This window comes from Dermacentor albipictus, chromosome 1 (assembly GCF_038994185.2).
Source record: "Dermacentor albipictus isolate Rhodes 1998 colony chromosome 1, USDA_Dalb.pri_finalv2, whole genome shotgun sequence".
Lineage (NCBI taxonomy): Eukaryota > Metazoa > Arthropoda > Arachnida > Ixodida > Ixodidae > Dermacentor > Dermacentor albipictus.
In genome coordinates this window covers 230,578,692-230,602,116 of record NC_091821.1, presented here as the reverse complement: position 1 = coordinate 230,602,116, position 23,425 = coordinate 230,578,692, and the positions used below count along the sequence as shown (strand labels likewise).

Genomic DNA, 23,425 nt, shown 5'->3' with positions numbered 1-23,425 from the left:
ACAGTCGGATTATTAAACTGCTACTTTGGACAGACCACCCATACAAAGGTGCCATTGAAGCACAGACCTACAGCATAAAAAGCAAGTCACCAGCATAATTTGCAGAGCTTTCACAAATTAGCTGCATAATTTATCAAAAGTTATCAAACTGAGAAAGATATGTAACAAAATTGCATAACAAGAATGCTCACTTAATGCTTAGCCATCTTAAAAACAAAAGGTTACTTCACTCTAGCTGTATTTGTCCATTGATTCATTTTAGTTTCTAGCTTCAACACAATATGCAAATTAATGTATCCACACAAATACCACTAAGGCTTGTATGACTATTTGATGGTTATGGCTACTGTGGCTGGCATGCTTCAGTGAGGTTTTAACCTGGTAAATATAGCCCTACTATCATAGCAAAGTTGAAAGACAAAGGTCAGATCCTTGCAGCTGTGAGTAAATTTAAAAGGCTCGGCATTTTCCACTAAACAAGCCCAAAGAAAGTTTATGAAGTTTGCTATTACACAAACCATACAAATGACCTGCTGACAGAGGCTACACATGAATACAACATATATGATGATGATGATGGTGCCCAGGTTGTTGTGCCATGGAAATTACAGCTACAGAGAAAATTTGCAACCACAACTGCCAAGAATCACAGTCACCACACACGTCATCAATATCATTTAGTACTGACATACAAAGTAATACCGAGGCATAGCCAAGTTTCTTCATCCACAATGTTAACGCCTACAGCTGAAACCCATTGAAAACTGGTTTAAAAAAATTTTCGTTAAAACCTAGCTGCATCCAAATATCTCCGACATACACAAACACTTGATATATACTGGCATTGAGTACTCTGGTAAACAATGTGGTGTCTTCATTCCTGCTATTTCAAATAGGATTACATCTTGTTATATTGACTGGCACTCAAATCCTGAGACTGATTGTGATGCCTGCATAATATATCATACAAGAAATGCTTATAGCACTTTCTACCGTCATCATGATTTGAGCAACATCTTTGACCTTTGAATCAGTACGAATAATGCAGTGTAAGCCTGCACAGCAGATATTTATCTTTTCAGCGATTTCAATTTTCCTTATATTGAATGGGTGCAGCTGACGTCCAGCTGCCAAATGTTACTAGAATTAGAAACCTTTCCCAGATTGTCAACCAATGAATTCGCAGCTCTGACATTTTAGGCTTAGTTCTTACAAACTACCTAGAAACTGTTGAGCATATAGCCTACAAGAACGGCTTTAGCAACCATGATTTCTTTCAATACTTCATATTACTTTACTCTACACAGCAATTCAAGATTAGAGGGCAATTAGTCCATCAATAACACTGATCCTAAACCTTTATTTGACAATGTATTCCTTTTTACCACCCTACTACCAAAGATAACTGCATAATCTTCAGAGATAATATCCTCACTGGCAAGTCAGCATAACCACATAATCAGAACATCATAAATCTAACAATCTGAGCTGCGGCCACAATCGGTAGCAGATTATTCAAAGCTGAACACCGCCCACAGCACTCAATGTGCCTGCATGAAACTCTTGCTGCAGCCGCCACTTGGCAGTAGAGGAGAGTAGGGGCCACGTCTTCTGGTTTCCCTTTAACAGTGTACATGCAGATGGAAACTACCGGACTTATGACTGCTAGAGCAATATGTACTGTGCCTATGAAGAACAGCAGCACACACACACACTTGCACATATGCAGAGCACACTAATTCTGCATAGCCAGGGCACCACAGTGCCTCAATGTAAGAATGTAAGTAAGGAAGAAAGAGACCTGGTGACTGCTAGTATGTGACAACAGTGTGTCAATATTTATCCCTTTAAATGGACTCGGCTAAGATCAAGTGACTACAAACAAATAAAAAAACAAAAATAGACCATGTTTCGCAGTTAAACATTAAGCAGTCAGGTCTCAACTTACCATTCCAGCTCTTCACAGAATGCACAAAAGAAAAAAAGAGCTTGAGTCAGAATTTTCTATCATTAGGATTTATGCACTACTCAAGTACATGATTTAGCACTATGATTTGCAAGGTTTCAGGCTCCTCTCCAATAATGCTATTGGGCCTACAAGCAAGAGAGCACGTGGCCAGTACGTAATGTAGTTACACAACTGCCCCAACAGCATTGGACGCTACACAAGGTTTTACCTCGTACCTGCTGTCATGTGCTTTGGAAGGAAAGGCTGAGAGGGGAAAGCAAAACTACCAATAAGGGCCCTTGAGCAGAGCATACATAAGGGGGCACCCTTGGACAGCCTATGGTACAAGGAAGAACATGGAGGCAGCAAACTTGCACAAGGCATGGATCCAGAGTGGATGTCTGATGTTCTGAACCCCACTCGTATCTGTGTTATCCGGTCCATTCTAAAAAGTGATGTCAGGCACTTTTACTGCCCTATTTGCATGAGGCATATTGCCACAAAGTTTCGTGCAACTGAATTACTATCCAGAGCAGTATCTTAGATATTCTCCAAAACCATGTCCTCAAATGTGTTCAGCGTTTGCTAAAGGGCAACTCCCACATGAGTTTGCCCCCCATTTTGTATATGAACTGAGATATCACAGATAAAAAGGCCATGCTTACATAAAATTAATGAAGCTATTATCGCCATCATTCTTTTTAATGCTGAGCTCCCTCTCAGGAAAAGCTTCAGTCAGTGCCTGGCTTGTCCTCACTACAGCATGAAAGTAGCTTTCCTTTTTCATAATAAAATTTGTAAAAATGATCATACTTCTAAAACACTTGTAATTTACACTAGTACAAGTGGCATCGAATTTCCAAGCTTAGCTGTGCCTAAAAAGGACTTTCTTTGTGGATCTGTCATGTGGCACTATATCATTGTATTCTTACATGAACAAAAGGTAAACATGATGTGACACTGCTCTGGCTTGATCCGCAGTTGCTGTTAAGGATTCACACTGAATTCCTGTGCTCTCAAAGAAACACATACCGTATTTATTCGATTCTAATGCGCCCTCGATTGTAACGCACATCCGTCTTTCGTGAATAAAAAAACGCCCTCGATTGTAATGCGCACCCATTTGCCATGACCTAAAGAAAGAAAAGCGTTCTACAGTACCATGCACCTCATTCATACAGAAATACAACTTTCTCTCATTTGGAAAAAAACAAAGATTTACTCCCAATGCACTAAAGTTTAGATAAATAAAAAAAAAGTCTCAGTTTCATGCGAAAGGCGAAGCATCAATTAAGACAGCTATATGAAAAGTAAGGAGAATAGTTTCATCGGGCGTATAAACTTTTAAACATTCGCTTACTAATTGAATTAACAAGCATGGTGTCACACACGCAAGCATTAACACATCTCACTCCATGACTGCGGAAACTCTTTAAACGCTGGGGTGAGGAAATGCGGTAGCAGGAGCGAGGAAATTGACCTTTGTGTGCCCTCTCACTTGGAAGCGAACTAAGTGACGAGAACAAAGCACGCTGTGCCTAGATGCGTAGACTCTTGTCTCTGCCGCAGATTGCTTTCAAGATAGGGGCCGTGCGGTACGTAGCAGCCACCGGTGTAGAATGCCTCTCCTGTTTACGCCAGCCCTGCACGCAAGTTTCGGGAACTCCGAACGCCCGTGACGCGGCCCGATTTCCGTCCGTCTCCGCACACATGATCGCTTTCCTTCTAATTGATGCATTGTGATGAACTCGGCATGTCTTTGCAGTCGGCACCTCCATGCTGATAGAGCAAACGCAGAAAATGGGAAGACAGACGGGGACTAAACACACTACAGCACATGAAGGAAGCCAGAGCAGCTAGGCTCGAAGTGCGTATGAGGCGGCCGTTTTGAAATGCCAATGGCGAAATTGTAACGCAGATTTAGGGTCATACTCAATTCTAACGCGCACACAATTTTTGGACCCGTTCTATAGGAAAAAAAGATTGCGTGTTACATTCGAGTAAATATGGTACTACCACAGAGAAAAGCATTTGCAACAAAATAAGTGACAAATGAATTGGTGTTCCACATAGTTTTGTCCCGCAGTGGTTAAAAGGGTCCTTAAACAGGTTTACACATGGCAAATACTCTAGCACGGCACATTGATCATGCAGTGACAACCATGTATAAGAAATAGTACACCTATGCATGCCAACAGTTGAAAAATCGAATGAAAGCCTCCAAGCCCCCCCTCCCCCCTTTTTTTTTCAGGGCGGCTAGTCTTTTTGTGACCAAAGATGATCTCGCAGGTCTCACCTGCTATGTTGGAGGTCCTGCATGCAATGCTCAAATATCAGGTCGTGCTATGAGTTGCATATATAGTATGTATATTTGAAATAAAAATGTTACTGTACTACTATTACTAACACACAGTTGGAATGTACAGCATTATAATCAGGTCGGGGAAGTTTATGGATTATACTGAGTACAAGTAACATTAGCAAAGATACCATATTCAAAGTCATTATGTACTACCAGAACCTGAGATATTGTTGATGGAACTTGCCCCACGTCCCTAAAGATGCTACAGCAAGAAATATTTTCTTGAATTATTTTACTTCTCGCTATTTGAAATGCACATTCTTTCTTGAACAACAATTATTGACTCATTTGTGTAGGCGTGACACTTTGGGGGGATAAGTAATATTGAAACCTAGGTGGTGACTGCCATGCCCCCTTTTGTAAGCCTACGTGCAGATTTGTGGTAGTGCTAAGAAAAAAGAAAAAAAAAAGAATGTGCAGAAAACTGCAGCACCTAATTTTTACGCATTTAGAGGGAATTTCAATCTTTGTTTGGCTACAACTAACAAGCTACTTCACAGCCAATTGAGTGACCAGATAGTGCTTTGCATCGCCTGGACTGAATGCACTTCTCAGTTGTTCACTCCTTCAGCACCAGTTCTCTAGGAAGACTGATTACTTTCCGACTCCAAGGCTAGAATTTGAAAGCGGATAAGATTACAATGATAAATTACTTCAGAAGCGCCGCCACTTCTGTGGTATCAGTATTATGAACTTCTTACGCCAGCCAATAGGGCCAACAAGGCTGCCTGGCGAGTAACTAAAGAAAGCCCATAAGGCAAACTAGTGAAAATTTAATCCCAGCGATGTGGATCCACTTGGATTGATTGGATTGAATAACTTTAATGAGAGGTCCTGCGAGCTACGGGACGCAAGGTCCCATAGAGCGGGCTACTCCCACGTTGGGACCGGGAGTTGTAACTCCCTGGCCGCATCGTGGGCTCGCTGGACGGCCCATAGCTGCTCCGCCAGGTCCACTTCTGCTGACTGAATTAGAACTGGCTGCTTTTTGTGCATTATATTGGTGTAAACATTTTTCTCTTTAATTTTAAAGCCGATTTTCTCAAAACAACAAATTTTTTTTTTGCGTGTGTTTGTGCCATTATAATGACTACTTAATATACCAGGAAGAACATTTCTTCCCAGTAGTTAAAGAAAAGATTGGAAGTTTACTATACCAACACCGTCAAATTTCATTGAACAATTTTTCTTCCACATGACATTTATCACCTATTATTGCCTGAAAATTATGTGCACCTTATAAACAACAAACAGAAAAGACTATGACACCCTTAACCTAAGATTTAGGTGTAGTAGAAAGAGTGAATTCTGTATACAGTAATAACAATTTCTTTATTTTAACCACACTAGTTGCTTAGAAAAGGAGTCAGTGGTAAAAAACATGGAAGATGTAGCACCTACCCTGTCCCCTTAACCTTTTTAATGAAGGAGGTAGTGGAGTGCTTAGGCAAATCAAATGTTTTGCAAGGCATTTTCCTAGAGTAAACAAATTTTGTATGTAGTAGAAATCGCTGCGCTTAACAATTCATCCTGCATTCCATGCTGTAGAAGAATTTATTTTAGCCCAAAAAAACCTGCAATACAGCCTTTTTTCTTTGTAATATTATTATTACTATTATTATTATTATTGATTGCTCTCTCTCAAAGACATACTCAGCAGCAAAAATACCACATAAATGAAAGCACATAATGCCTGAGAACTACACTAAAGAAAAACAGCCTTGGGGTACAGAATGCACTCAATGGCCAAACAATATAGATGCTACAGACCTTCAAGGCGCACACAATTTATTCTATAACTTTTCATCTGTCATATGTGAAATTGGCTTTAATGGTCATACGTCATTAGCTCACATGCCCTCACTCAGGCTTGCCAATTCCACTGGACATCACTTAAGTAATCCACACAAGATCATGTAGACTCATTCTTGAAGGCTCAAAAACACTTATCACATGTTAAGGACTAACTGTTGGGCTAGTTGGTCTTGCACAGCTGTTGATAGCAATTAGCACAAGAAGAAAGAAAAGGAAACAGAAGTGCTTGTGTTCGTCTCTCCTTTTGTGCGTGCATTTTTTTTCTTTGCTAATTTCAATCAACAACTATGCATCACATGCAATTCTGACATCCTTGAACTTGGACTCGCAAAAGCTCTGATTCATAAAGAATTGCTCAGACTCATGCCCATGCCGAACCACCTAAGCCCAATCAGACAACTTGCGCCCACTCTGGCTCAATGATGCTGACTCAGATGGATTCACAAATGGGCCCAAGCCTGAACAAGTTAACTTGTGAGTTCGCCAACTTGTGTTGAACACAGGGCAGTGGTCAATAGGCTTACACTAGAGCTAGTTGAGCTCCGCAGAGAAACCACTCATAACAAGTCCGCGTCGTCTGAGCGCCCGTCGGTTGATGAGGTTCTGAAGTCTATGGAGGTGGCAATGCTAGAAGGCGGGGCCCACGAGTGTCCGGCTCCCAAAAAGAGGGCCCTCAATCAGTCTAACCAGTTGCAAACCAAGGTGGAGTCCGAGATTAAGGAGGCTCTCTCTGCCATTAATGATAGCACCAGACAAATCAACAACTGACTTAGTCGTATTGAGTGTAGCAAGGAGGAATCGGGAATCAGTCTACAGAAGACTTGAGACATATCTTAATGAGACAGTAGTTCCCGCCATGGAGAAAATCTGTCCCAAAACGCTACCAATGCTGGGCAGATCTCTCAGTAACTCTCAATTGAATAAGCTATCTCCAAATAATCAGGATGACGCCGGCTAATATGAATTTCAGAGTTTGGCAATGGAACTGCAGGGGAATCAGTCCTAAAAAGGCTGCCCTCCTGCAGTTAATTAAATCAAAGGCTGAGACACCATATGCAATTATGCTCCAAGAAACACTGATGATTGCCCTTTCCTTCACGGGCTACAAGGTAGAGTATTTTCGAGGAGACAGAGGCAGGGGTGTTGCCATTTGCATAAACAGGAAGATTCCGTTGTCCGACATGAGCTCCGCACGCTACACAGTAATGTTGAATTTATTGCGGTTGGGACTGTTCCCAACAGTTACGAAGGCAATAGCAGCAGCATATTTCTCCTCAATTTGTACAGCAGTCCTAAAGATTCCAGACCAGAGAGTGCTTCAAATCCATCCTAACCAAGGTCACTAAACTTGCAAGGGAGGCTCCTCTGCTTGTTGGGGGTGACTTCAATCCACCTCATCAAGTGTGGGGATATCCCTTCTCCACCGGCAAGGGGGAGAGGCTGTGGACGCATGCTTTGGACCTTAGTCTAACTCTTGTTACAGACTCCGAACATCCAACTAGATGCGGTACCTCCTCATGCAGGGACTTTACTCCCAACGTCACTTTTGTCAGGGGGATCGCGGAGTTCATTAGGGACAATATGAACATTGATCTGGGCAGTGACCATTACACAATAACAAACTCGAGATAGTCATTATAAAGCTAAGGGAATATAAGCTGATTGATTGGGACAAATTCCGTAAATTGAGAACCCCCCAAAGCTCACCCCAGCTAGGGCTGATCCGCCGCTCGAAAGCTGGGTAGAGCAACTCGGATCCGACATCAGGGCATCGGAGAAAGTTATTGCCATGGACATCCAAACGGATAAGATGGATTCCAGGCTTGCTCACCTCCTCGAGGCGGAGCAATCGATATTAGCACAGTGGAAAGGTCAACGGTTGAACAGGAGACTTAGGAAGAGAATAGCCATATTGAATAAGAAAATTGAGGAACGCTGTAGAGTTCTATGTAGACAGCAGTGGGACAAGGTGTGTGTCTCCCTGGATGGCAGACTCCGCAAAGGCAGTGGCTGGGGCCTCCTGAAAGACCTCTTGGATGAGAGCGGCTCCAAGTCCAAACCCGCTCAACGGTCGCTACTATGCAAAATTATTCACAAGGCGAGAAAAGAAATGGCGGATGACAAGCCGTTGGATGACCTAGCTAGTAAGTACCTTCCGCTCAAGAGGACGCAATCGTTCACCCCCCTTTCGGCCGGATACTCGGGGTCTCCTAATCGCATCCTTGAGGGAGAATTCTTGGAGGGTGAAATTTGCCTTGCAATTCAAGAACTTAATAGTAGATCTGCCACTGGCCCCAATGGGATCTCCAACAAAGTTCTGCGCAACCTCGAAGATAATTCTGTCAGTTACTTAACCAGGCAAATCAATAGAACCTAGAAAGAGGGCCGCGTTTCGAAAGAATGGAAACATGCACGTACGGTACTCATTCCCAAGCCAGGCAAACCTCTTGGGCTCGCAAACCTCAGCCCTATCTCTGACATCATGCCTCGGTAAGGTCATGGAACATGTCGTGCTCAACTGGTTCTCGAATCATGCAGAGGAGAACAAACTTTTCCATACACCATGATCAAATTCAGGCCAGGACTTTCGACCCAGAATGCTATGCTTAGAATTAAGAAGAGGCTTATAGAAAGGGTCACTCGCGATACAAGGGTCATACTCGGTCTTGATGTAGAGAAGGCTTTCGACACTGTACGCCACGCGGCAATTCTTCATGCGTTCACCAAGATTAAGATCCGAAATGGATCTTAATCTTGGTCAACGCTTTTTCCACTATATTCAACCTTTTCTGAACGGCGGAACCGCTTTCTTGCACATTGGCGACTTAAAATCAGAACTTTAAGAGCTAGGTGGCAGGGGCACACCAGAGGGCTCGGTATCGTCTCCCTTCCTGTTCAATCTGGTCATGTCCAAGCTGGCCAACTCATTGTTGGAAATTGAGGAGGTTGAACACACCATTTATGCCGATGATGTTACCCTATGGAGCGCTGGGGGCAGCGACGGAGAGTTGGAGGCTCGAATGCAGGATGCTATTAGGGTCACGAAACTCTGCCTCTCTCCAGCGGGACTCAAATGCTTGTCGAGGAAATCGGAATTGCTCTTTTACCACCCTTCCAGGCCAGGACGAAAACCCAAAGGCTGGGAGCAAGACAGTAGGCTTCATATCGTGCTCTTTGACATGAATGGTAACTGCATATCTGAAGTAGGGTCAATAAGAGTCCTAGGACTAACTATTCAAAATAACGGATCCAGTCGCTTGATGATACAAAAGATAACAGGCAAAGTAGAGAATGCTCTACGTATGTTTCGACGCATTGTCAATAGAAATAGAGGCATGAGCGAGCAATGTGCCATTAGGCTCATTCACGTTTTCGTCCTTTGTCATATTACTTGTGTTGTGGCTATGCTTGATTGGAAGAAAACAGAAGAGAAGCACCTCGATACCACCATTCGCCGAGTCTTCAAGGTATTCTTGAAGCCACACCGTTCAACGCATCCACCGAGCTCCTATCGAAACTAAGAATACACAATACTCTTGCCGAAATGGCTGAGGCTCAGTGCACAGCACAGGTCGTCTGGGTGTCGGGCACCAGAGCGGGCAGGGACATCCTGGTCACTGTGGGAACTTTTACTGAACGTGAAAAGGATAACGTCAGACATTTTAGCAATGAAATCAGGGAAGCAATGGTGGTTCGTCCCTTTCCCAAGAACGTCCACCTTCCCTTTCCTAGGAACATCCAACCTGTCTTTAACCACGGGAGAAGACTTGACCGTGCGAAGGCTCTTCTTGCCGAGGCATCTACGGATGCTGTCTTCGTAGACGTTGCCCAGGTGGTCAGTTGCGAAGCTTTTTCGGTAGCCATAATAGACGCCCACGAATGAGCCTGCAAAGCACTCTCTGTTTACACCAAGAATCCGGAGGTGGCCGAACAAATGGCCATTGCACTCACTCTGCTAGATCCACAGCGCTCAGTAATCTATAGTGATTCTAGGGCAGCCACTCACGTCTTTGCTAGGGGAGTGGTAGATGTGAAGGTTTCCAAGTTACTCGAAGGTAGATCCATTAGTCTCCACTCTACCGTTTGGTTCCCAGCCCATATGAGCGATTTCGTGGGAGGTCAGCGGAACCTTAACGAATCCACTCATAGGGCCGCGCGAGGACTTGCCAGCTGCGCTCTCCTGTGGACCCCCTCGTCTACTCCTAAGGCCTTTAAAGATCAACTTCAGACATATAATGAGCTCACCAAGCACTTCTATTTAGGACGTAGAGAATTCTCTCTTCCAAACAAGGGACTTAACGGCGCAGTCAGTCACTCTCCGCTTGCTACAGACGAACTCATGCCCCCAATCCTTGGTATATGAGCTGAATCGACCCGGACTACAACGGATCATTCAACTGTGCACAATGTGGTGGACATGTGAACTTGGGACACATGCTGTGGGGATGCACAACGCGGACCTCCTATCTGGAGGACAAGAACAAGTGGGACGACGCCGTTAGGAGCAGCAAGCTACAAGACCAACTCTGGGCTGTCCAGAAAGCCCGCTAAGCGGCGGAGAACCTAGGGCTCCCCATCCCGACATGGGAGGTGCGCTCTCCACCTTGACGAACAGTCGGGTGTCCTTCAGGACAGGACACTTTTCAGAAATGAAGTTTCACAACCACCACCAACGCCCCAAGGGGTAGGGTATGAACATTTTCAATCTGGTGCTAGTCTTAGAATTCCTACTGAATGGACATGCCTCGAACATAGAATGCCTTGAACAACACAGTCGTAACATATGTGCTTAAGTTATTCATGTAAAAATTTCAAATAGTTAGAGAACTTCATGGGGTTTATTTGACAGTTTCTGATGTCATGCACACCATACATTTTTGCCTGCATTAACTATTCATCTCAAATTTAGAGGTAAAGACGGTGTCACTGAAACAATCTGGTATGGAGCTTGTGTTCAATTAAATTCTGCATCATACCCCAGTAATCTAGAATGTTCCTCCTTTTGGCACCCTGCCTTGATTCAAGAAAGTGGATGGCAGCGCTGCCCATTGTCTCATAGCCTAACGGGGTCACTGTGCTTCAAAGATACTTCCCAGCAATTCCTAGATGAAAATTTTACAACCAGATGCTCTAAACATCTACTCGTATGCACTAGAGGGAAGGTGTGCTTTCCGAAGTTTTAGGAATCACGGAGAAACATTACTAAAGCACAGTGTGTTCCTTAGTTGAAGGGCAGTGCAGTGCTTACCTTAAGGTAAAATAGACAAAATGAAACTCACCACATTATCTGAGAAAGAAGTTTCATACTGGCTATCAATCATGCGTGCCGCTAAGGCTGGATTGGCCTCTTCAGAAGAGAGGGAGACTGCAGTGGACTGCCAAGCACGCCTCCTTTTCACCCAAGCAACCACCAGCATCAGCAGGAATGCAGAAAGCAGCACAGCCACTGGAATCACTATTATCTTCACATCAGCTGTAAATGGGAAATCGTAGCACAATTAGCTGACATTTCTTTATGTCAGCAACATACAGTAAATAACAGTTCAATAGCAGTGGCCTAAATGGTCGCCAGCTGGGTCTGATTCGTTACTGCTGTTTGTAGCAGCTATGGCAGCAGGCTAACAAACTCATGTTACCAACTCAAGTATCCTTTGTAAAATTGAATAAGTTGAGCTGTTGAGTGGGTTTTGGCAAACACGAGTTAGCCTAATGCTTTGCTCAATCAATAAACAAGATGCTCACTAGCAAATTTAACCTAGTCCAGAGTGACCATAAATAATACAGCAGGAAATAGTGAAAGAGAAAGCTTCTTATTCAGAAGCAGAGACTGTATGTAAATACATGATAGTGAGCAGGAAGCATGAATTATGTCTATTCATAGCAAATAAAGTAAGTAAAATTATAAGTAATAATGTTAAGTAAAGCACATAGGCACACTTAATGCTTTATCATCATGGAAGAAGCTGTAGAAAGATGCTCCTAGCATGCTGAAAGTATTTCTTTTTTTTTCTTTTCTGTAAGGGGCTTTGCACTTTGCAAAAACCTCTTGCCAACGCAGCTGCTGTATTTTTTTTTTTTTTCAACACAGCTGCTGCTTTGTTTCTCCTTCACTATCTCGCTCCTTGTGTCACTGCAAATGCATCCACAAGGCCTAGTGAAGCACATGTACTGCTTAAGACATGCAACGGCCTCGTATTTTTACAGTATTAATCATTTTATTGCAAGTTTTCTCCAGCACTCACATACAAAAATGCTGCAATAGGCACTGAATGCAAGGAGTACAAAGAACAAGAAAAAACAAAAGGACAAATGAGCAGTGCGGGACCACTCTTAGACCCACCAAACCAGTTCATGAAGCCAACATCAGTGCCCCCTTTGAGTTGAAAACACCTGAAGTTAAAAATATTTTAAAAAGCTGTAAAATCTTGCAGTGCAGTTGCAGGTGCTTTCTCTCAGTACACAAAGCCCTTACTTTGATTGCTTATTCTGCAGCAGCACCCTTTATTGCTCGGCAGTGTTGAAATAATGAAGCCGACAGGCGATAGCAATACGGGGCAAAAAGTTTATTGGGTCAAGTTAGTCACATAAACAAATAATTAATACATCAATCACATGACCAGCTGCGACAACCGTTGAGCCCTTGTGGCTGTGTCAGTGGCAAAATGTGTTATCAACGGCGCGTGAATCCTTGGACAGCGCGTGCATCCTTGGATAGGTGATGATGTTGCATGCAGCTCAAGAAAGTAGCAGTTACACTACAATCAGCAAACCTCGATACAGAAATGCTATATGCAAAACTGTATGTGCAACTGCAAGTTGGAATAGACACCTAGACAGGCTCTCTCTTGATCACGGAGGCACAGTCATAATGCCTTCAAAGAGCATCAAGAAAGCCGAGGAAATACTTGTAGGCAATTGTAAGTGCAGTAAAGTGCAGAACTCCAGGAAATTGCTCACACTGCAATTTTTCCATGCAACAGTGTAGATTAGGCTTGATGTTTCCTGTTTTCTATTTGGCGACGAGCTTGCAACCATGCTCTGCTTAACCATTCAAACAAACTACCAATGGCGCAATGCTTTACAACATGCGAGTGTGTACTGATGCAACACATGGTGGATGGAAATGCAGCAAATGGCTAAAAGGCATGTTGCAGAGCCCCTACATTCAAGTAGAGTTGTCTGAATGTGCACACCTTGTTCCTGGATCCCACATGGACATTAATTGTGCTACCAGCAACATGCTGGTCGTCTGGATCCTGTAGAGAATCCTGACTGAAATAAGCACATTGTAGTGGAAATTTTCAACATGTCACTGAGCTATATGATAAGCTTCTGGCAGTTTGGGATTCACCAACAAACTAGTTCCAGCAAGATGGTTTGATGAAGATACTTCTGTATAGTAGAAACCTGCCAGTGTTGTTCGGATTTGTGTTAGATCAGGTAGCCCACCTTTTTCAAGAGAGTTTGCTGCTGGGCTAGTTGGTACATGATGGCTAAAAACAAAAAGAGTACTGTTTTTGTTCTTGGCACCCATCTTCTGCCAGTATCTCCTAATTACGTCCATTTATGTTGTATATGTATCTGGCAGGCACAACAACAGGCTTCACCTCCAGTAGCTTAGTTGGAATTCCAAATTTAACAACAGTGCCTTTTGTGGACAGCATGGGAAAGGAAGGAATCACTTGCTGCACCCATGGTGGAAAACGTGCCTTGATATTTAACGTGCCATTTAAGCATAATATATAAACGTGCCTATATGTGCACTAAAGCTGATGCACCCAGATTTCGCAGAGTGCAAAGTTTAAACATGCTCATTATTAGAAAATTATGACTGCTCCTGTAGCTTGAGAAAATTAGGTTGAAGGGCATTGAGAAGTGGGATTTGTTACCCGCTTTATTTGAAATGTTCGTACCTTGCTTGGCAAATGCAATGCAGCAAATAAACTTTTAATAGTACATCTGTGCCCATGAATGAAATACCAAACACTGGTGATACACAAGTTAAGAATTCAGAAAACTGTATTCAAACCCAATTATTCATATGTTCAGGTTATATCTCTATCCAAAGGTAACACTGCGGCTGCCAAGTTTATGCAATGTTGGTTTCATTAAACTGCCTCTACTCCTCGTTGAATCTTTCAATGTAACGAAAACAGCAAGGTATTCATCTTCAAACGCAACAACCCACATAAAAGCACTGCAAAGTGAAACAACCATACCTGGTTCCTCATCGGAGAAGGGTGGATTGTAGATGTATGCTGCATAGAACTGGCACCGTGGCCCAGTAAAATTGGCAGTGCACCTGGAAAGAATGCAGGACCAATGGTCAAATGTTCAAAGTTTTGCAAATGACAACAGATCAAATGACTGCTAGATAATTATCTGCTGCATTTTTTCTTTTCTTTTTTTTTAACCATGCGGTTTGGCCTATGGCAAATTAAGGTTAAATAAATGCACCTGCATCTACTTTTTCAGTTTGAGAAACCATCTTGTCTTGTATGCTGCAAACATAGCACAGTATTACTTTTTCCCAGTTTCGTGCATTGTGACGAGCTCAAAATACCAGTCAACTGAGATCTGCAGAAAAGCTCACATTGTTCTAGGAACACTGCAAACACATTGATGTGAGAAGGAATGCAGGTCTTCTCATCCTATAACACTTTTATTATTCAAGTCCTCAAAAGCCCTCCCTCACATATGTATCTATTGTGCAGCATGGTACTGCACTGATGTGAATTCTGTTGAACCTTTTTTTTTTACCTATTACAAGCTGGAAGTAATTAAACAAGGGCAGGCACTTAGAATGAGAATGAGCATCTATGCCAGTGTACACATGCTCTCATCCATTTCTCTGTTGATAATCTCTTGCTTTAGAAGATCACTGTGTCGACCAAGAATAACTAATCTGTAAAACGAGAGCACCATGTGCATAATTGGCTCAAACTATTCTTTATACATATCTTGGAAACATTACTATGCACACACTGAATTTCTTTTATATCTTTTTAAAGCACCTTTATCTAATTATTTTTTAGTCTGGGTACTCTGCATGTCTTGATAAATGTACTGAAAGCTGAAAAGAATTGGCATGTTGCACTACATTCTTGAAGGGTGAAATGCATGACCTGAAACACACAACCCAACTCCCCATTTTTTTGTAGTCAGTGCCACTTACTGTCTCTCACTTCCCTTTATCTTTTCACTGCTTTCAAAGGACAGTCCACACACTTGTGTGGTGAAGAAGTGCTGGAAAAAAACTTGCAGGGGTGGGAATGCCCAAAGTCACTTTGTAGCAATTTTTGGAGCAGATAAAATTCCATTCTGGAGAAGAGTGGTACGGACAAATTCCGATTTTGGAGCAGTTTGTAGCACATATATCTTATTGGAGAAGTCTCTTGCATGCAAATTTTAATTTAGAGCATCACTATAATTAAATGGATTAACAGTCACAAAGCCTTACATTCTGCATCATTAAAAAAGTGTTCAAGAGCAGCCTAAAGGCATTTTCATTTTTGTATTAAGTGCTGGTAAAATGACTGGAGGCGTTTTCCAACAGATGTTATGAAAAAGCTAGGGTTAGCAAAACACCACAAGGGCTTATCCAAACACATTTCGAGGTAATGTCGCAGCACCAACTAGCTAAAACCAAGATTCTGCACATGACTGACTTCGCTTCGCCACTGAATAGTCGGACTCGTTAGAAGTACCTAGACATCTGGAATCCACATTGAGTGATAGGCTGTAAGCCCCCTGAATAAGATAGGGAGCGACATTCCTCCTGTCTTGGCCTGTCCTTTTCAGAGTTCCCTCAATGCTCACTCTCTCAGCTTGCATTTTTTTATTGTGGTGCTCACGCTGCACAGCAATACAATCAATGCAATATCGGGATTCGAGATTGGCGCGATCGTGGGGCTGCACACCATGATCAAGACCAACTGTCGTGACACCGGCACGAGTCAAAACAAACATAAAAGCATGGCCGGCAGTGGGTACATTTTCACGGAAATCGCGCTAGCACAAGCATGCGGCCGCTCCACCAAGAGGGAGGTTTGGATAAGCACCAGCTCTCCACACCTGCCCCGACTCGCTGGCTCGGGCAGCAACATAAAAGGATGTCACCTTTAGTTTTATTCATTGGGTACAAAATACACTGAATACGAAAGTTGTTTTTACATGTGCTCCAAGATTAATAACACAACGCCCTGCACCACGTCAGTGGTCTTTTGCTGATGCTGCCAAAGCTACTCTGGCATAGCGTAGCAAAATTTCAGTCATTTTTCCACTTTCGGCAGAATTTGGCACAGCAATTTGCTTGAGTATCAAAATGGTGCAATTGGTGCACGATTCCCACCCCCTGAACTTGGTACTTACAGGTTGACCCGATTGATTCACTAGTTCCTAAACCTACGCTTGGGCTATGAAGAATGCCACCAGAGAAGGGCCTTAGGTCAATTTGACCACGTGGAGCACACTTTCAAGCACATTTGATTATGACCACGTAGCTGTGCTCAAACTGCATTGGTTCAACCATGCTTAACAGTGTCCATGTGACAGGGGTATCAGGTGCACTGTAGTGGCAAGGCAGAAAATTTGCACAATATTTAGTGTTTTCTTTCACTGCTCTATGTAGTTACAACAGAACTATTTTCATGTCTAATGGTTTAATAATAGCTAGTTTTATAGCGACTAATGGGTGACTATAACCAATTTGAATAGAAAAAAAGTCATTTACTGGCAAGTGGGTCCACCAGGGCCACCATCAATGGTTGAACAGGTCCCACCATTGAAGCAGAAACCACGGCAAGACATTATAGGGTTCAGGTTAGAACTGTACATATCACTTGACTCATTGAGATCTGAAAAATAAATGAACACTGTAGTTTTCGCAGCTTGTGTCTTAGCTCATGGAAGCTGTACATCAACGAGGCACTCACATGGGAGTATGTGCCTGTTGTAAAGTTGCAGATGAGACATGTTTGGACCAAGAAATCGACTCCATGTTGAGATCTGAGGATGCCTGTTTTTGACCAACATTACCAAAGAGCCACCTGAGTAGGTGCTGAAAAAGAAAACAATTTCAAACAACCTGCACACTTACGAATAATTGTATTACAGCTGAGACCACTTATAAGGTAACTGCTTATAATGTAGGACCGGATATAATGCAATCTTTTCAGACTCCCATTTATCTTCCCATAAAACTCAATTTATATGCATACCACTTAAAGTGAAGTCGCACGAGGCAAAATACCAGTTACAATGTGGCTGCCGAAAAATCCCGCAGAGAAGTGAGACAGCAAGCATGCTTCTCAATGAGGTGTGCCAGCCGAGGAGAGAGCAACAAAGACGATGCGGAGGAGGAAGAGGAGATGCAAAGCGAGCGAGCAAACAAGAAACAAAGTAAACGTTTTTTTTTTTAATTCAGCGGCAGCATACTGGTTCATCGGTCATTGGGAAGTTGCCTAAGCAACAGAGAAACCTTTTGCTCCAGTTGCTTGTCAGTAGCACATGGTCCACACCAAACGCATGTGCATTGTCAATCTTTGGCTGATCAGTTTGTATGCGAAAAGCAAATACCGTCATCAAGCGATTTTTTTCAGACAGAGATAGTGCCAAAAAATGTCTTAATTACACGGCAGCTTGGAACAACGAATTTCGATGTTAAAATCAATTTGTTATCGTTTACAATTCCAGCAGCGTGATAAAATTGATTGAGGCCGTGAGTGCAACAAGCAAACACAGATATTGTGTGTGCGACCTTGACTTCGCAACGCTGTCATTTTAAACTGTGTTCTGCAAATTCATCAATTCGGAACATTGTCCACACATGAGCTTTTACGGTTCCTACAAGTATGCACAAATACAAACTTTTGCTATATGCACTCACAGTAGTTGCCAGCTGATCGCCCGCAAACTCCACTTCATGCGCACTGCCGTCGGTTCCGCCTATGCACGTGATATCTCACACCAGATCATGTCTTCATCTATGGGTATGAACATACAACAAGAGCGAGCTTCCTGCGACAGCATGTCAGCCGACACCCTCGCCAGCTAGGACTAACCAATGCAGTCTCGCTGAGGGTCGACAGCTAAAGTTGTGGTTAGGTGCAGAGTCAACAAAGTGCTTCACAGTGAATGTACAGCACTTGGAAAGCAGTGGAACCTCCTCACCAACAAATGGGAGGGCACATCCTGGTCATATGCTTTGATTTTCAGACACATGTGACTGCTTGGTCTACATGTTTTGCATGTGCAACAGCCTTTGAAAAATTGTTTGAAAAACAGCCTTTGTTTTGGTTATAGTGCACTACCGCTTAAAGTGCAGAAATTCATGGCTCCAGCAATTTACGTTATAGGTGGTCTATGCTGTGTACTTTACAAAACTCCCCAGTGTGAATTAAAAGGAAAGAACAGGTGTAACCACAACTTAAAATGTGATCTTCAACATATGTCAGCTCTGTCAAGGATCTCCGAAATTTATTTTTGGCAATCAAATTTGCTACTATCGTTATGGCATGATAAGGAAGGAGTTGACCGATTTCTTGTAAGAGCCATTAAACTGTTGCTGCCTTCCCTTGACCAGGTGAGCCATTCGACTACGGAGTTTGTACAATGTCTAGCATCTTAAGTTTTCACTGTGTACGTCACCATGTGGTAGTTGAGAGTTGCTGAAGGAACAAACTGGCCTGTTTAACTCACCTATCAATCCAGAAAAGTACCGATTGGAAGACTGCCACAGAAACTGGGGAATAGTGGCGATTCGGGCCCTTGTTGAGTACTATGCTGGTGCGACGAGTGCCATCCAGGCGTGCTCGCTCAATGCGAGCTGTGCCCAGGTCGCACCAGTACACTAGGTCATGCTCCAAGTCTAGCGTCAGGTCAGACACTTGAAACAACTCTTCATGTACTATGGTCTGCCTCTCCTTTGTCTCTAAATCAAAACGTTCAATACGCGGCCATTCACCAGCATCACTCCAAAACAGAAGTCTGTAAACGAGACAACAAAAGCAACTGTTACTGTCTCTGAGAGTATAAGGAACAGAAACGAATGCTTTATTTTAGTTCCTACAAAGTGTTCCTGCAATTATCTGCTACCTGTTGCAGAGAATAAACACTGCAGTTGTATGTACACAGTGAAGGACTAACTGCAGCACAGTTTCATTGTGATGACAAACTTAAAACATTTTTGATGATTAATGATCTATGTTCATGCCCAAATTCAGTCCAAGTCAAAAGGCTTTAACTTATGGCATCTCAGCCTAGGGTTGGTAGGATGCTGTACAAGAAGCAGACATGAGCTGGAGGTGGGTGCTTGCTTTCACTTTTGAGTCCTGTTTTCCGAGCACTTTTTGTTAAGATACAAATCACCAGCACTTTCAAGTGCTATAAATGATGCTTTTTTCTTTAGGCTTTGAAAATGTTTGAAAAATTGTTTTTGATATACTGTATTTACTCGCATATTGATCACACTTTTTTGCAAAATAAATTGACACAAATTCAGGGGTGCAATCATTATGCAAGTTAAATTTCTCGCAAAAAGGAAATTTGTTTTTTCATCTCGCATTTGCTGCGGGATGACAACAGGTCAACAAACAGGCGGCTACCACTGTAACATTGCGGGTCACCAAAACAAAAATGGCAGCAAACGAGATTTTTTTTTCTTCGTGCGAGTACATTATGTGCATTGAAACAGTTTCTTCCGTATCACTAATGAATAATATTGTTAATATCGGCAAGTTTGCGGCAATAACGTAGCAATGCCCACTTCTAGGGGACAGAAACAGAGATGCAAGCAACTGTTGCTGTCTCAGAGTATAAGGAACAGAAACGAATGCTTTATTTTAGTTCCTACAAAGTGTTCCTGCAATTATCTGCTACCTGTTGCACAGAATAAACACTGCAGTTGTATGTACACAGTGAAGGACTAACTGCAGCACAGTTTCATTGTGATGACGCGCGCTTAGCTGCAGTGACACAGAAACACACGGAGGGCATGCTGTGGAAACTGCGGCATTTGTTTTCACTACTATCCTAATACGGCACGCTTCCGCTAAGGGTGGGCGAATATCTTAGCTGTGTTACAAGTGTCAGCGTATGAATAGGGTACACTTCTAACATATCAGTGTAAACGTGGCTACTATCGTTGCCACTCGCGATTCATTGCGTGCCCACGAGTGCAGATGAAAAGAATTGAAAGATGCCTTTTTTGTTGTTGTTGACCACAACCATTATAAAGCTTACAAATAATAAAGCCAAGGCAAGTTTGGTTGTAGCTTTTTTTTTTTCATGGAAGTGCAGAAAGTGATGAAAAGAATAAATGGGGCATCTGCTTAAAGAATGTTAATGTTAGTTAGTTAGTTAGTTTGGGTTTAGTGGCACAAAGGCAACTAAGGCCATGCTGCGCCAGTCACAAGACAAAATAAAAGGACCGTTAGGGCAGGTAACCCTGCATTACATTATAGCTGGTGTAAATAGCCAGTTTTTTCTAAAAAGTCGAAGAGGTTAGGAAATGGCACTAGGGGGTCATCTGCTAGTAATAGGGTAGGGTGTAATGGGATGTGCAATTTATACAGGCTGTGTAAAAACCTCCGTCTCAGTGTATCGATGTGTGGACATGTTATTAAGATGTGCATGACTGTAAGAGCTTCGTTACATTTTTCGCAAGTTGGCGGGTTTTCTTTCCGGAGAAGGAAATTGTGCGTCAGATGTGTGTGTCCAATTCAAAGTCGACACAAGATCACCTCGCAGAATCGTTGCTGGTGACTGCATGATTTCCACTCTCCAATGACAGGTTTAATTAGATGAAGCTTGTTGCTTAAACAAGTGTCCCAATCGCGTTGCCATTTTGACGTCAAGGCCTTCCGAATCGCATTGACACTGTCTTTATATGGAAGTGCTGTATTTTGAATGTTTTTGTACGCTGCCATTGATGCGCATCTATCCGCCGCTTCGTTACCCAATATTCCAACATGGCTTGGTACCCAGCATAACTTAATTGATCTGCCATATTTGTTTGACGTTAATGCATTCAAAATATCGCCGAGCAAGGGTTCACTTTGGGATTTCATGTGTAGAGCCTTCAGTACGCTTAATGAATCTGTGTAGATGACAGTGTTTTCAAGTTTGTCAGCAATGATCTTTTGAACTACCGTCCATATCGCGTACACTTCGGCTGTGTAGACAGAGGCATGTTGAGGTAATCGAATACATGTTTCCCAATTTTCTGTTACAGCCCCTACACCCACGTGTTTTTCCGTTTTAGAGCCATCAGTATAAAATTCTATGTAGTTTATGTACTTGTCTTGAAGAGAGCGGAATTCTTGTATAATGTGTTGATGTGGTGTGTCTCTTTTCTTTAGATGTGTTAGTGTCCAATCACATAACGCTGTGAAATCACACCACGGGGGTAAACGTTCTGGCTTTCTGGCAACCTGGAAGACTTCCCGAGGGATGTCATATTCCCGACAGTATTCCTCGTATCGCAAGATAAGCGGCCTAATCATGTTTGGTTTATTTGTGTAATGTAAGCGTGAGCTGCACTTTGTGACGATGTTGTAGCATATGTGTTGTGGTGAGGATCGGATTCTGAGTATGTAGGAAAACGTTAGTAGCGCTCTGCGATGCTGTAAAGGAGGTTCATTACATTCAACATGTAAGCTCTGTATAGGTGATGTTCTGTAAGCACCGCATGCTAGTCGTAGTCCTAAGTTGTGGACAGGATCAAGTCGTCGGACGTAAGATAGTCTGGCTGAACCATATGTAATGCTACCATAGTCTAATATGCTACGCACCAAAGTGCGGTAGACGTGTAGCAGGCATTTACGGTCAGAGCCCCACCGTTTCCGGGAGAGGATTTTTAGAATGTTAAGTGCATTGTTCGCTTTGAATTTAATACTATTGATGTGTGCGAGAAAGTTCAACTTTTTATCAAACAGAACACCCAGAAACTTGTGTTCTTGTTTCACGGGTAGTGTGGCATCCTGTAGTTTAAGGATGGGATCTGGTTGTAGGCCTCTTTTTTGTGTGAAGACAACACTAATCGTTTTTTCACTTGAGAATCGAAAGCCGTTTTCAGATGCCCACTGCGTTAGTTTGTTTAGTGTAATTTGAATTTGTCGTTCGCAGGTTGCCATGTTCGATGCACGACATGCAATTTGAAGATCATCCACATATAGTGAATGCATTATAGAAGATGGAATTACATTATTGAGCGAGTTCATTTTTACCACAAACAGTGTTGTGCTCAATACGCATCCCTGAGGTACTCCGTTTTCCTGAATAAATACGCTGGACAGCACCGTTCCCAAACGCACCTGGAATGTTCGATCGGACATGAAATCAGCTAGACATTTAAGCATTCTGCCGCGGATCCCTAAATCCGCTAAATCCCTTAAAATACCGAACCTCCATGTTGTGTCATACGCTTTTTCGAGATCAAAGAACACTGTAAGACAATATTGCTTTTGTAGAAAGGCTGCACGTATCTCGTGTTCTAACCGAACTAGATGATCTGTTGTGGAGCAGCCTTTCTTGTACCCACACTGATGATTATCGAGCAGGTTCTCAGTTTCGAGGACGTACGTCAATCTGATGTTTATAATGGATTCATATGACTTGGCGAGACAGCTTGTGAGTGCTATAGGTCGGTAGCTGGTAGCTGTTGTAGGATGCTTTCCAGCTTTCAAGAAAGGGATTATAATGGCTTTTTTCCACGCATTCGGCATTTTTCCTGTTTCCCAGATTATGTTAAAGAAGCGGAGCAATGTCTTAACTGCTTTTGAAGATAGATGTGCGAGCATTGTGTAATGTATTCTGTCTGGACCTGGCGCTGTTTTTTTCCCAGTAGTGAGTACTCTGTTAATTTCGGAAAGTGTTAGGGGGGCATTATATGGTTTCTCGGAACTTCCTGCTGTCGGAAGCTTTTGTTTTTCTGCTGATTGTTTGTACTTTTGAAATTCAGTGGAGTAGTTTAGTGAGCTTGATATGTTATGGAAATGCTGCCCTAATATGTCTGCTTGTTCTTTTAAATTCGTCTGTGTACCTGGAGGTGAGAGTATGGGGATTGTATAAGGAGCGTACTGGCTTCTAAATTTACGAAGCTGATCCCACATTCTTTTGGATGTTATTGAGCTGTTGATGGAGGATACATATGATTGCCATGACTGTCGTTCGGCTTGCCTACGCGTGTGCCTGGCTTTCGCCTTTGCTTTTTTGAAATACAGGAGGTTATCTTGTGTTGGGTATCGCTGAAAGATACCCCAAGCTTTGTTTTGTGCTTTTTTAGTTTGTGTACATTCACT

General features: G+C 42.7%; 1 protein-coding gene across 2 annotated transcripts in view; it reads right to left on the bottom strand.

Moving 5' to 3' along the window:
- The window catches only part of LOC135915691 (low-density lipoprotein receptor-related protein 1-like), a 118,046-nt gene that overhangs the window by 2,697 nt on the left and 91,924 nt on the right, over positions 1–23,425 (bottom strand). For both annotated transcript variants that reach the window (XM_070531029.1, XM_070531028.1), the window contains 5 exons: positions 18,825–19,112; positions 17,060–17,184; positions 16,858–16,981; positions 14,345–14,427; positions 11,405–11,598 (listed from right to left, as the gene is read on the bottom strand). In XM_070531029.1, the coding sequence (XP_070387130.1) occupies positions 11,405–11,598; positions 14,345–14,427; positions 16,858–16,981; positions 17,060–17,184; positions 18,825–19,112 (814 nt within the window). The remainder of the gene's footprint in view (positions 1–11,404; positions 11,599–14,344; positions 14,428–16,857; positions 16,982–17,059; positions 17,185–18,824; positions 19,113–23,425) is intronic.